Source organism: Pristis pectinata, chromosome 4 (assembly GCF_009764475.1).
Source record: "Pristis pectinata isolate sPriPec2 chromosome 4, sPriPec2.1.pri, whole genome shotgun sequence".
In the NCBI taxonomy this organism is placed as follows: domain Eukaryota; kingdom Metazoa; phylum Chordata; class Chondrichthyes; order Rhinopristiformes; family Pristidae; genus Pristis; species Pristis pectinata.
Genome location: NC_067408.1, coordinates 35,591,747 through 35,606,043, shown reverse-complemented (window position 1 = coordinate 35,606,043; position 14,297 = coordinate 35,591,747). Strand labels below are relative to the sequence as shown.

At 41.0% G+C, this 14,297-nt stretch overlaps 1 protein-coding gene across 1 annotated transcript in view; it reads left to right on the top strand.

Moving 5' to 3' along the window:
• cdhr2 (cadherin related family member 2) overlaps nucleotides 1-14,297 on the top strand; it is a 125,249-nt gene that overhangs the window by 37,345 nt on the left and 73,607 nt on the right. The window contains exons 2-3 of the mRNA XM_052013586.1: nucleotides 8,747-8,804; nucleotides 10,790-10,861. Coding sequence (XP_051869546.1) covers nucleotides 8,747-8,804; nucleotides 10,790-10,861 — 130 coding nt within the window. The remainder of the gene's footprint in view (nucleotides 1-8,746; nucleotides 8,805-10,789; nucleotides 10,862-14,297) is intronic.

Here is a 14,297-nt window from a genome sequence, read left to right as displayed (position 1 = left end):
TAAAAAGTTTTCTGGAAGTGCATTTACACCACATTGACACCCTCATCAACTCTATCCATTACTGCATCAAGAAATTTTATCAGATTAGTTAAGCATGATTTGTCCTTAACAAATCTTGGCTTAATTAAACAATTTTCCTCCAGGAGACTATTAATCCTGGGCTGGATCAAAGTTTCTAAAAACTTTCCCACCACTGTGGTTAAACTGAGTGCAGTTGCTGGGCTAGTCATGAATATGTTTTTTTAAATAGGGGAGTAACATTTACCACTCTTGGGTCCTCTGACACTTCTCCCAAATCGAGGGAGCATTGGAAGATTATGGTCGGTACCACTACGATTTCCTCCCATATTTCTCTCGGAATCCTGAGATGCATCCCATTCAGTCCTGGTGACTTACCTAATTTAAGTTCAGCCAACTTCTCCATTATGTCCACTCTATCAATTTTTAATGTTTCTATGTCTCAACTATCTCCTCCTCACTTTTACTTTGGAAGCACCATTTTCCCTAGTGAACATAGATGCAAAATACTCATTAATATTGCTCTCAGCATCCATGTATAAGTTCCCTTTTTTTCTCGTTAATGGACTCTACTCCTCTCTGTACTACCTTTTACTATTTATATGCCTAGAGGACACTGCTTTATTCCCATTTATGTACAGCTAATCTTTTCTCATATGACACAGTTATAAGACACAGTTATATCGTTATCAGTCACATGTACATGGAAACACACAGTGAAATGCATCTTTTGCGTTGATTGTTCTGGGGGTAGCCTGTAAGTGTCGTCATGCTTCTGACGCCAACATAGCATGCCCACAACTTCCTAATGCGTACACCTTTGGAATGTGGGAGGAAACCGGAGCACCCCGGAGGAAACCCACGCAAACACATGGGGAGAACGTACAAACTCCTTACAGACATATGCTCTATTTGCCTTCCTTATTTAGTTCCATTTATAAGTGTACAATGACGTTAATGAAACAAAATAGAAAACCATAATGTACAGTTAGTATTGTCAAAAAATCTGTATGACTACCATTGATGTGGTTTATGTGATTTCGGAGGTTTCATTAGTTTAGCTTCGGCAGGTTTCGGCAGGAATCGGGACTTCGGAACAGATAATTTTTTTTCATGAATTCTCATTGGGAATAGTGGGGCAGGACTGCGCAGGCGTGTGATGTCAGCAGTTAGCGCACGGGCAGTTTAAAATGAAGACTGCCATATCCAGCGGGCAGCAGTTGGAGCAGGCTGCAGAGTGAGAGGAAGCAGAGTGATTGGGCTTTGGCTCAATGGGCTTAGGTGGTAACGGGGTGAGGCGGGTGAGTAGCTGGTAAGTAAAGGTAAGGTTTACCTTTATTGTTATAACTTTTAAGTAGAATACAGCTAGGTTGGGAAAGAATAGTTTCAGATGGAGGACATGGCGATGTGTTGCAGCTGCATGATGTGGGAGCTAGTGGACCCTGCTGTGGTGCACGGTGACCACTTCTGCAGTAAGTGCTGGAGGCTGGAGGAACTTCTGCTCACAATCGATGAGCTGGAGTCGCAGCTTCGAACATTGTGGAGCATCAGGGAGGGAGAGAGTTATGTAGATACTGTACATCAGGAGACAGTCACCCCCTTAGAGCAGGTACTTATAGGGTTCAGGAAGCGGATAGAAGGGTGACTGTCAGGGGAGAGAAAAGGAAAAAGAAAACGAACAGGCAGACAGTGCAGAGGGCCCTGGAGGCTGTTCCCCTCAATAACAGGTATTCCGCTTTGGAAGCTGTTGAGGGGGATGACCTGCAGGGATCAAGCAGCAGTAGCCAGGTCTCTGGCACTGGGACTGGTCCTGCTGCTCAGAAGGGAAGGGAGGAGAAGAGGAGGGCAGTAGTGATAGGGGACTCGATAGTCAGGGAAACAGATAGGAGATTTTGTGGAAGTCAGCATGAATCCCGGATGGTATGTTGCCTCCCAGGTGCCAGGGTCCAGGATGTCTCTGATCAGGTCCACAGTATCCTTGAGCGGGAGAGAGAACAGCCAGAAGTCGTGGTACATGTTGGTACCAACAATATAGGTAGGAAGAGGGATGAGGTCCTGAAAAGTGAGTTTAGGGAGCTAGGCGGAAGTCTGAAGAGCAGGACTCAAGGGTAGCAATCTCAGGATTGCTGCCAGTGCCACGTGATAGTGAAGGTAAGAATATGAATGCGTGGCTGAAGAGTTGGTGCAGGAGGGAAGGTTTTAGATTTGTGAATCATTGAGATCTCTTCTGGGGAAGGTGGGACCTGTACAGAGAGGACGGGTTGCACCTGAAGCCGAGGGGGGCCAATATCCTTGCAGGCAGGTTTGCTAGGGTGGTTCGGGAGGGTTTAAACTAGTTTGCGAGGGGGATGGGAACCAGAGGGGTAGGTCAGAGGAAGAAGTGGATGGGGAAAAGTCAGATCTAACATGTAGAGAGGCTTTGAGGAAGGAGAAGCAGAGTACCGGGTATAAAGGTAGAAAGGTGGATGGGCTAAAGTGCATTTACTTAAATGCAAGAAGTATCAGGAATAAGAGTGATGAACTGAGAGCTTGGATAAGCACGTGGGACTATGATAGTGTGGCTCTTGCAGAGGCTTGGCTGTCACCAGGGCAGGAATGGATATTGAATATTCCTGGATTTCAGTGTTTTAAAAGGGATAGGGAGGGGGGCAGAAGAGGAGGAGGGGTGGCGCTACTGGTCAGGGATACTATTACAGCTGCAGAAAAGGTGGATAATGTAGAAGGATCCTCTCTAGAGTCAGTATGAGTGGAAGTTAGGAACAAGAAAGGAGCAGTTACTCTACTGGGAGTATTCTATAGGCCCCCTGGTAGCAGCAGGGATACTGAGGAACAGATTGGGAGGCAGATTTTGGAAAGGTGCAAGAATAACAGGGTTGTTATTATGGGAGACTTCAACTTCCCAAATATTGATTGGCACCTGCTTAGTGCCAAAGGTGTTAGATGGGGCGGAGTTTGTTAAGTGTGTACAGGACGGATTCCTGTCACAGTATGTTGACAGGCCGACTAGAGGGAATGCCATATTAGATCTAGTATTAGGTAATGAACCGGGTCAGGTGACAGATCTCTTGGTGGGTGAGCATTTGGGGGACAGTGACCACCACTCCCTAACCTTTAGCATTGTCATGGAAAAGGATAGGAGCAAAGAGGACAGGAAGATATTTAATTGGGGAAGGGCAAATTATGAGGCTATAAGGCTAGGACTTGGGAGTGTAAATTAAGATGACACTTTCGAAGGGAAATGTACTATGGAGATGTGGTCGTTGTTCAGGGATCTCTTGCAGGATGTTAGGGATAAATTTGTCCCGGTGAGGCAGAGAAAGAATGGCAGGGTGAAGGAACCATGGGTGACAAGAGAGGTGGAACAATTAGTTAGGAGGAAGAAGGCAGCATACATAAGGTGTAGGCAGCATGGATCAGAAAGGGCTCAGGAGGAATATAGGGTAGCAAGGAAGCAACTTAAGAAGGGGCTGAGGAGAGCAAGAAGGGGACATGAAAAGGCCTTGGCAAGTAGGGTTAAGGAAAATCCCATGGCTTTTTTCATGTATGTGAAGAGCAGAAGGATGACAAGAGTAAAGGTAGGACCAATTAGAGACAAAGGTGGGAGGATGTGCCTGGAAGCTGTGGAAGTGGGTGAGGTTCTCAATGAATACTTCTCTTCAGTATTCACCAAGGAGACGGGCCTGGATGACGCTGAGGACAGTGTTGGTAAGGTTAATGTTCTAGAGCATGTAGATATCAAGAGAGAGGATGTGTTGGAGCTGTTAGAAAATATTAGGACAGATAAGTCCCCGGGGCCTGACGGAATATTCCCCAGGCTGCTCTGCGAGGTGAGGGAGGAGATTGCTGAACCATTGGCTAGGATCTTTGAGTCCTCGTTGTCCACGGGAATGGTACTGGAAGATTGGAGGGTGGCAAATGTTGTCCCCTTATTCAAAAAAGGTAGTAAGGATAGTCAAGGGAATTACAGACCAGTGAGTCTTATGTCTGTGGTGGGCAAGCTTTTGGAAAGGATTCTTAGAGATAGGATCTATGAGCATTTAGAGAATCATGGACTGATTAGGGACAGCCAGCATGGATTTGTGAAGGGAAGATCATGTCTCACAAGCCTGATAGGATTCTTTGAGGAGGTGACCAGGAAGATTGATGAGGGTAGTGCAGTAGATGTGGTCTACATGGATTTTAGTAAGGAATTTGACAAGGTTCCACATGGTCAGCTTCTTCAGAAGGTCAGAGGGCATGGGATCCAGGGAGGCTTGGCCGTGTGGATTCAGAATTGGCTTGCCTGTAGAAAGCAGAGGGTTGTGGTGGAGGGAGTGCATTCAGATTGGAGGGCTGTGACTAGTGGTGACCCACAAGGGTCAGTTCTGGGACCTCTACTTTTTGTGATATTTATTAATGACTTGGATGAGGGGGTAGAAGGGTGGGTTAGCAAGTTTGCAGAAGACACAAAGATCGGGGGTGTTTTGGATAGTGTGGAGGACTGTAGGAGATTGCAGAAGGATATTGATAGGATGCAGAGCTGGGCTGAGAAGTGGCAGATGGAGTTCAATCCGGAGAAGTGCGAGGTGGTACACTTTGGAAGGACAAACTCCAAGGTGGAGTACAAGGTGAATGGCAGGATTCTGGGTAGTGTGGAGGAGCAGAGGGATCTAGGGGTTCATATCCATAGATCACTGAAAGTTGCCTCGCAGGTGGATAGGATAGTTAAGAAAGCTTATGGGATGTTAGCTTTCATAAGTTGGGGGATCGAGTTTAAGAGCCGCGAGGTAATGATGCAGCTCTACAAAACTCTGGTTAGACCACACTTGGAGTACTGTGTCCAGTTCTGGTCGCCTCATTATAGGAAGGATGTGGAAGCATTGGAAAGGGTGCAGAGGAGATTTACCAGGATGCTGCCTGGTTTGGAGAGTATGGATTATGAGGAGAGACTAAGGGAGCTAGGGCTTTACTCTTTGGAGAGAAGGAGGATGAGGGGAGACATGTTAGAGGTATACAAAATATTAAGAGGAATAGATAGAGTAGACAACCAGTGCCTCTTTCCCAGGGCACCAATGCTCAATACAAGAGGGCATGGCTTTAAAGTAATGGGTGGGAGGTTCAAGGGAGATATCAGAGGGAGGTTTTTCACCCAGAGAGTGGCTGGTGCATAGAATGCGCTGCCTGGGGCAGTGGTGGAGGCAGGTACACTGGTCACGTTCAAGAGATTGTTAGATAGGCATATGGAGGAATTTAAAATAGAGGGATACGTGGGAGGAAGAGGTTAGATAGTCTTAAGCGAGGTTTAAAGGTCGGCACAACATGGTGGGCTGAAGGGCCTGTATTGTGCTATAGTGTTCTATGGTTCTATGGTTCTATTAAATACTAATTTGATTTGATCAAGGCTGCATTTTCGTATTGACAGCATTTTTTCTAAATTGCCATAAAACTGAACTTTGAATGTCGGTTCATCACATTCTTGACAGTCCAAAGTTATCTCCATGCCTCATGTGCAACTGTGGTACAAAAGTTCAAACATAATTGCTCATTTAAGAAATCAGGAATTGATTTGGAAATAAAATATGAGATATATATAAATATAAAATGTATCTGTTAGTAAGCCACAAGAAGTACTAAGATTAAGTTAGCAGTTAAGGGACAAAAGGCTGAGATTTTTTTCCCCAGAGTTTTAAAAGTATGAAGCAATCTAATAAAAAATTTTGTGAAAATAAACTCACTGAATATCGTTATAATTTATGTTAGCACCAAAACAGTAACAATAAATATGACTCAGTTTGTAACATATAAAAATAAATAAAAAGAATAATAGTTGTCTGTTCCGACACTGACTTTTCACTTCAAATGGCCTTTAAACCTTAAACACCTCACAACTTTTCAGTTGAATTATCTTTGGCATGTTTTTTTTCTAAGTCCTGATGATGGGTTTTGACCTGAAACATCGACTGTCCATTTCCCTCCATAGATTCTGCCTGACCCACTGAGTTCCTCTAGCATTTTGTGTGTTGCTGCAGATTCCCAGCATCTTCAGTCTTTCTTGTGTCTTTTTTACCTAAGGGATTGTGATTTTAGTAAATGGTTTCTAAATAAGTCCCACACAATTAGTTATCATTTTAGTCAGAATTTTGCAACTAGTGTTTAAATTCAAAGCACTGTCTTTATCTATTAGGGCTTCATATTAATGCACAACTTGCAATAATATTCTCATCTTCAGTAAATTTATGTATCATGATATGCTGGCAGCGGCTAGTGACAATGTACTTTGGTGACGTTCACACATAAGTAAGCCATGTCTTGTTGCCCTGAGTGGAGCATGTAAGAAAGCAACATGAGGGACACTTCTTCAAGCCTACAGTGTAACATGGAAGAAATGTTTAACAATAAAGTAAACAACAAATGGTATTCAGAACAGGTTGTACGTGTTGCATTACATGCGGCATCATCTGAATGACTCATGTTCCTGCTATGATCTTAATCACTGACTATTGTTCCCATGTACCTGATTGTATCTTACTACTCATATAGAAAGTGTTATTTTGTTAAACATATACAGGTGCATTTTATCTCACAGAGCTGCAATACCCTGCACCAAGTGAAAGGAGAACGTTCTGTCTTCCTGGCAGGAATTAAGGATCAGACTTTAACTTGCAGTTACACGTGATTCGGTTATGAACCATGCATCTTTGTGAGAGAGCCACAATACAATTTTATTCATTTAGAATTCACAGATCCAATTTTTAGCAATTTAGTATGATATATTCTGACATAATGAAACCTTCTATCATTACAATATGTGCATTTTTTTTGGAATTCACGGGGAAAAACTAAAAATAAATAAAATGTATCGACGTAATTTGTAGCTATTATTCAAAATCCTCTGGAGTGTTGAAGTGCTTGAAAAATCTGAACAGACTATTTAGTTCTGGCAGTTGCCATGGAAATTTGTTGTCCTCTGTTTGAGAGGATACAGCATGGGAAGCTCTGAATCCGTTTGGAGTGTTTTCTAACAATGTAAATTAGCACTCCTGATGGGTCAGTGCTGTCGGTAGATGTGTGTAAGTGTTTGTTTTATCGCTCTTGCTGCTTTTTATAGTAGTGACGTTTGTTATCTTATTTCAGTTCGCTGCTTACTACTTTTTCCACTAATATTCAAGTAGTCAAAAGAGGGAAGAAATAAAAGCCTTGATTCTTGCTACAGTGAATTACACCACAGCTGTCACTTTGTAAAAAGATTTTGATGCTAGAGGAAGTTATATTTGGATTTCCTACATCAGCTTGTTCGAATTGTTGATTAATTTATTAAAATATATTTAAGCAGGTATACTTTCATGCATCCTTTAAATAAAAAATATGGGAATAAATGAGCAAAAACAACTCTTAGCACTAGTTGTGAGGTAGAAGAATGCATACAATCACAAATTAGTTAAGCGTGTAGTTAGGGCATTGTTATTTGAATGTCGGTCTTTCACATAGATTGAGATAAACAGCGGCTCATGCCAGAAGGTTGAGAATTTGTTGAGTCTGATCAGGGTCTTCTGTAATAATGACATAAAAATTGTGTCCACAATCACAGGTGTCATATGTGCAATATCATAAATTATGTGCACTGTAAGGTTCTAAAGGAAGTAGCTGAGTGAAAAACAAACTTGACTATCATCTTTGTAATAAAATGCTGAAAGCACTTGCTAGTCAGACATCACCTGTGAAAGGACAAAGAGTGTTAACGTTTCAGGTCTGTGTTCTTCCATCAGATGAAAGACCAAGAACCTGAAGTGTTAATTCTTGTTTCCCTCTCAGGAGTGTTGCCTGATCTCTTGAGTATTTCCAACATTTTCTGTTCTTATTTTAGATTTCCAGAATCTGTTGTATTTTCCCTATTGCCATCTCTCCAATTTATTTTGAAACATTCTTTTAGATTGGGAAATATATACATTTAAATTTCCCAATCACTTAAAAAGTGATTGGGAAATCAAGGAAAACTAAGCAATTAAATGCAAATTAGCCCAACATATATGGTCAGGCAATTGCTAGAGTTTATAATAAGGGATAGACTGAGCACCCTGTAAATGTTCAGCAGATTGGAGAAGAGCAAATACCTTCCCAAAAGTTGTAGTGAAGCCATCTGAACTGCAAATTTTGGGAAGTATAGCAAGATTATTGTTTTGATTCATTATGCCAAAAGCTGTTGCAATAACAGAATTAAGTGGATCTGATGGCGTTGTAAAAATAAAGCAGCTTGACAGTTTGCATCTGACCTCCTCTCCCCTAATGTTTACTTGATCTGAAATGGAAGAGATTGGAGAATTTGTCTACACAAGATTCAGAAATAATCCAGACCAGCTCTTAAGGGCATTTTGCTGTTACACCTCTAGGTTTTATTATGGTAAGAGTATACAAAAAAGCATCCAGGTCCACTCCCATCAAAGTAAAATGCTCAAGTCTATACAGGAAATATTATAGCAATGTTGTGAATAATGTAATGGTGAAATCATGTATGTATTTAATAGATATTTGAATTGTCAAATGAGCACCAAACATTGTGCAGAGATTATGACTATCAACCTATTTCCCATTATTTAAAAGAGTACATGCTAGTTAAAGGCAAAATAGTTATGTAGATTGATCAAAAAGTGTTTATATAAAACACTAACTTGTAACTTTGCTTTAAAGTGTGTATAAATAATTGTTTTTCCTTGAGAAGTTATTAATCATAAACATTTTGTTTTTTTTGTAGATGATGAGATCACACAAAGTAACATGCACTCTCCTTTTTGCTCTTCTATATGTGAAAGGTACAATGTTAAATTTAAGATGGGAACTTTGAGAATTGTGTTGCTGCACAAGGAACCTTAGAGCAATTTAGTGAAGTTGCAAATTGATTTCATGTTTATGCTGATTTCATGTTTATCTGGAAGCCACCTAAAAGTAAAACTGGTCCATTTTAAACATGTAAAGAAGTGCACTGAGCCTGCTGTGAGGTCAGTTTGTGCAGAAACCTAATCAGTAGTACTTGATGGGATCACAAGATTGTCAAATCTACCTGAAAAAAGAGATGGGAGGACCAGGAGTGTTCCTCTCGGCTCCACATGAAAGCCTATGCTATTGTTGGATCACACCAGGTCTTGCCCCCTCCAAATACATCCTCCTGGTTTTGTTATAAACCCTCGGTATCTCAGTGCACCTACTGAGTTTCTCAAACATTGTTCAGCTGCCATTTGGGTTGTAATTAATATCTGGAGTGTACGGTTGTATCCTAAATGATACAGGGAACTAATATTATGTGCTCCTCTCACTCAATGATTCTAAAAATTAAATTGGTTTATTATTGTCACATGTACTGAGGTACAGTGAAAAACTTGTCTTGCATACCATCCACACAGATCATTTCATTACAACAGTGATTTGAAGTAGTACAACGTAAAACAATAACAGAATGCAGAATGAAGCGTTACAGTTACAGAGAAAGTGCAGTTCAGCTAGACAGTAACCTGCTTTAAGGAGACCACTATCGTCCCCGGTACCTAAGAAAAACAATGTATCATGCCTTAATGACTACAGCCCGGTGGCTCTGACATCCACCATCATGAAGTGCTTTGAGAAGATGGTCATGGCACACATTAACTCCAGCCACTCAGACAACCTCGACCCCCTGCAATTTGCCTACTGCCGAAACAGATCAATGGCGGATGTCAGCTCCCTAGCCCTACACTCATCTCTGGAGCATCTGAACAGTAAAGACACATACATGAGATTATTGTTTATTGACTACAGCTCCACCTCCAGTACTATAATTCCAAGCAAACTCATCACCAAACTCCCAGACCTGGGACTCAACACCTCCCTTTGCAACTGGATCCTTGACTTCCTGACCAACAGACCGCAATCAGTAAGGACAGGCAGAAACACCTCTGCCACAATTATTCTCAACACAAGACTGCATCCTCAGCCCCCTACTCTACTCCCTATACACTTATCACTGTGTGGCCAGATACTGCTCTAACTCCATCTACAAGTTTGCAGATGATACTACTGTAGTGGGCCATATCTCAAATAATGATGAGTTGAAGTACTGGAAGGAGATAGAGGGCCTCGTGATATGGTGTCGTGACAACAACATTTCCCTAATGTCAGCAAAAAAAGGAGCTGGTCATTGACTTCAGGAAGGGGGGGAGGTTTGTGCACATGCTCATGTTTACATCAATGGTGCTGAGGTCGAGAGGGTTGAAAGCTTTAAATTCCTAGGAGCGAACATCACCAAGAGTCTGTCCTAGTCTAACCACGTAGATGCCACAGCCAAGAAAGCTCCCCAGCGCCTCTACTTCCTCAGGAGGCTAAAGAAGTATGGCATGTCCCCTTTTGACTTTCACCAATTTTTATTGATGCACCATAGAAAGCATCCTATCTGGACACAACGTGGCTTGGTATGGCAACTGCTCTGCCCATGACCGCAAGAAACTGCAGAGAACTGTGAACACAGCTCAGCACATCATGGAAACCAGCCTCCCCTCCATGGACTCTGTCTACACTTCTCGCTGAATGCAGTGATTGTTGCCACTTGATTTGCCCTTGAAGATGGCTGCAAACAAAGTTACAGGCCAACTTGCTACATTGAAACTCCATTATGTAAATCTCCGACTAATTTCATCTGCATGTGATCAATACTGACCACAGCAGTAGCAATACAATTTATATTTGTTTTCCTTTTCTGATGCTGCTAAAATATCTCACCTCGAAGTGAATACACTTGATTATAACAATTTTCTTCTTTTAATTTCAGCTTCAGCTGCAGGATTACCTGTATTTGGCTCCAATATGTTTGTTGTATATGTTCGGGAAGACACAGCAGTAGGTTGGTTCACTATTAATATTTAGAAAAATTGTTTTTCCTTCATAAACACATATATTTCTGAACATGCCAAAAAGCTGTATTTAGCTTTTACATACCCTCATGATGAGGGATCTAATCGTTTGGCCAATGATGTTTATTTCAGTATCTTGTGTGTAGATACAGGCATAAATTGTGTGATGAAACCATAAAAAATAACCAATTCTTTCTTTGTGTTGTATCAACCTACATAATGGGAGTCTTGCAATAGGTTTTTCCCAGCAAAGGCGGATTCAATTTTGAAACTTCTTTAAGTGGAGGCATTGAAGGGTCCCTGTAGGTACAGGATCAATGTTCATCCCAAAAAGACAATGTCATCTATTCACTTTGCTTGCTGAGTACAGATAGAGAGATGATATTTGTTTCTGGCATTAGAGACCACATAGACACCACTAAGTTCTGAGGATCTTTTGTTGATGCAGTGCTCAGTTTGATATTAAGGACATTCTGCCTCTCCAGAAGCTACCAATCTCATCAGAATCTCCTCATGATTCTTGTTCTGGTAGAAACCTCCTGCACCTTCTCTGGAATAACCGGGGACCATTCCTACTCAGTCATACATGGAAACAGATTCTACTGCTTTCAGATTAAATCAAAACTTTTGAATACAAACTTTTCCAATGGTTTGAATCTGTTCCCACATCTGTAGCAATGGTGGTTTATATTTTAATGTAAATAAAATTGATGATTTTTATTCAAGCAGTGGTTCACAAAATACAATATAAAAATTATATTAATAATGTAATTATATTGTCTGTTGATCCTCAGATAGGGCTGTGACCCCTAGACCATGCACATTTTTGCCCACTTAACACACTTTCAGCTCGAACTTCTATACTGAGAGGGGGCAAGTCCCTATGACTATTTCACAAAATAAAACTATCACAGAAGTTGTCCAAGCACATTTTTCAGTATCTAATTGTACCGACAATATACACATATTGTCAGTACAACTACTTATCTAGTTGTACTGACAATATGTGTCTGTCCAGGCACAGGTGTTGCTTGGGCCTCTCTTATCTTTGTCTTCAGGCTTATCAGAAGCTTCTACTGTCTGTGGGTTAATCCAGTGGTTCTTGAAATTAATAGTGTTACTGAGTGTACTCAAATCACAAACATGATCTTTTCTTATCTAATTAAAGGAATGAAAATAACTGTGGTCTATCAAAGCCAACAAATTAAATGTGTACTGCCAAGGCCCAATATTATAAACAAATCAAAGAGATCTTTGATTGGACAGAATACTTGTGAGAATGTGAAAATGTTTTATAAGTTGCAGGTGTATAGGGTGAATGTGCTGTTCCAGGCAAAAGTCCAATTTTGAATATTTTCAGATTACTTCCCCAAATGTATTCTGTACCCACATTTTCTTTTATCACAACTGTTTTGAACCTGAAGATTCTCTCCATCCTCTACAAGGATTTAATCTTCAGAAGCATACAATGGTATACCCAGTTAAAATCTTCCTGACTCTTCCCCAGAAGTTGTGTCTCTGTTAGTGCTTGGGCAAGTATGGTGCCATGATGTAGTTTGCAAAGAAATGACAGGAATTGCTGATGTTGCTGTGACTGGTGTTATTGGAATGGCTCATGCTGCTCATAAACATCCATATAATATGCTTTACTCTGAAAGGAAGAAGACAATATCAAAGTATGTTTGGCTTAGGCATGTTCCTTTTAAGTGAATGCTTTTGAAGATTAGCAGAAGCCTTTGTGAGTTGCCAGAGTGTTTTAAAAGAAAGATGGTGCTTAAAGATTTTCACAGCTTACTTTTTTACTTAAAATCTCCTGATTCCTATGTTGATAAACAATGTGATAGATGATTAAAGGCTGTATGAAAGGCAGAGCAAAAAAAAATTGGCAAGAATGCTAAATTAACTTGAGTTGATTTAAACTCATTCTGCCCTGTTTGGCATTTTCTAGGATGGTTTAAATTATATGCATTAGCTCTATCATGGCCTGAAAGATCCATTTAGGATGTCTCCTGATCTTGATGCCCAAGAGTCTCTTCCTATTGGCTTTGACTTCAGCTAGCAACTCTTCTACAGATGCATCAGAAATCCTGCAGTCATTATGCTTAATAAAACCACATCAGGCCTCCACAAAAACCAACCAAATATCAGTGGAGGGCCGTAATTTACGTGAACATAGTTCTTATACAAAAATGATATCTTTAAACGTCTTACTTAACCCCAGGATTTCCTGGTCATTCAGATTGTGTTATTATAATTCATAAAAATCCACCACTAATTAATTAAACAATATAGGGAACATTTTATTTGTCCTGAGTTGCCAGAATTTCTGTACAGTATTATTCTGATGGGAACAGGGAAGGTAAATATCCATCAATGGAATGTCTGCATTACCACATCTGTAAATGTTAATACACCCAGTGAAGTCCCACACCAGCCATAACTGGAACATATCAAAGTTTTCATTAACTTCTGTCCAATATTAATGATCTGTTTTAATCTCTGCCCTCCATTTCTCTTTTAATCCAAGATGACATCTGTTCTTGTGGTCCCCGTTTTCTTTTTTTTTACATCTATAAGTTTCTTCTAATCCCTGAAACTCACCACCAAACCAGTCTGATTTCCTGAGTCAGGGATCATTACCAACATTTTGTAGGGCCACAGATTTCATTCCCTCCAATAAGTGGGATGTGCCCACTGCCATGAGGATACTTACATGGTGCTGCACTGGGATTATCACATCAGCACCAGGAGAAGATGGGGGCCAGGGTAACGTGGTTAGAGTATCATGCAGACTGCAGCCATGGTAAGCAAATCAGGTAGAAGAAGCCACTTCAAGGCCTTCAGTTGCCAGGGACTTTCAATCCTTCACTTGGTCTTTCTAGGACAAGGGAATAAGTTGGATAGATAAGAGGCTGATGGGGTATTACCTTAGCCTTACTTGTCTGCCAGGTGATTGGTGAGGAAGGATAGCAGGAGGTGGTGGTGAAAAGTTACAGCAGGAGCATGTTTCAGCTTCACTGCCCAATTTCTCTTGCTGTTTCTGTCACTGTTTCACCTAGAAGGATGAGAAAGCAGGGAACAGGAGGAAGTTTTGCAGCTTGCTGTCACAACCTCCATTTGTCCCCAGTCTCTCACTGCAGTAGACTCAAGTCATGGCATCTCAAGTATAGTGTCAAATGCAATCATCCCAAGGGCTTGTGTATGTTCCTATGTTAGGCAGAGACATCCAAAAATGTGCAAATCAGGCTCCTATGGCTTACAGAGTACAATGTTTGCCATTAGACATAGCTAGGCAGATTATTTAGTTGCTCTATGCACTTTTAACATTGTTCAGCTGAAAACGACGTGAGGTATTGGACTTTATTTGTTTTCGTAGGGTAACAGGAGGGGACGAATATACCTCCAGGTTCAATGGAAACTACCAGA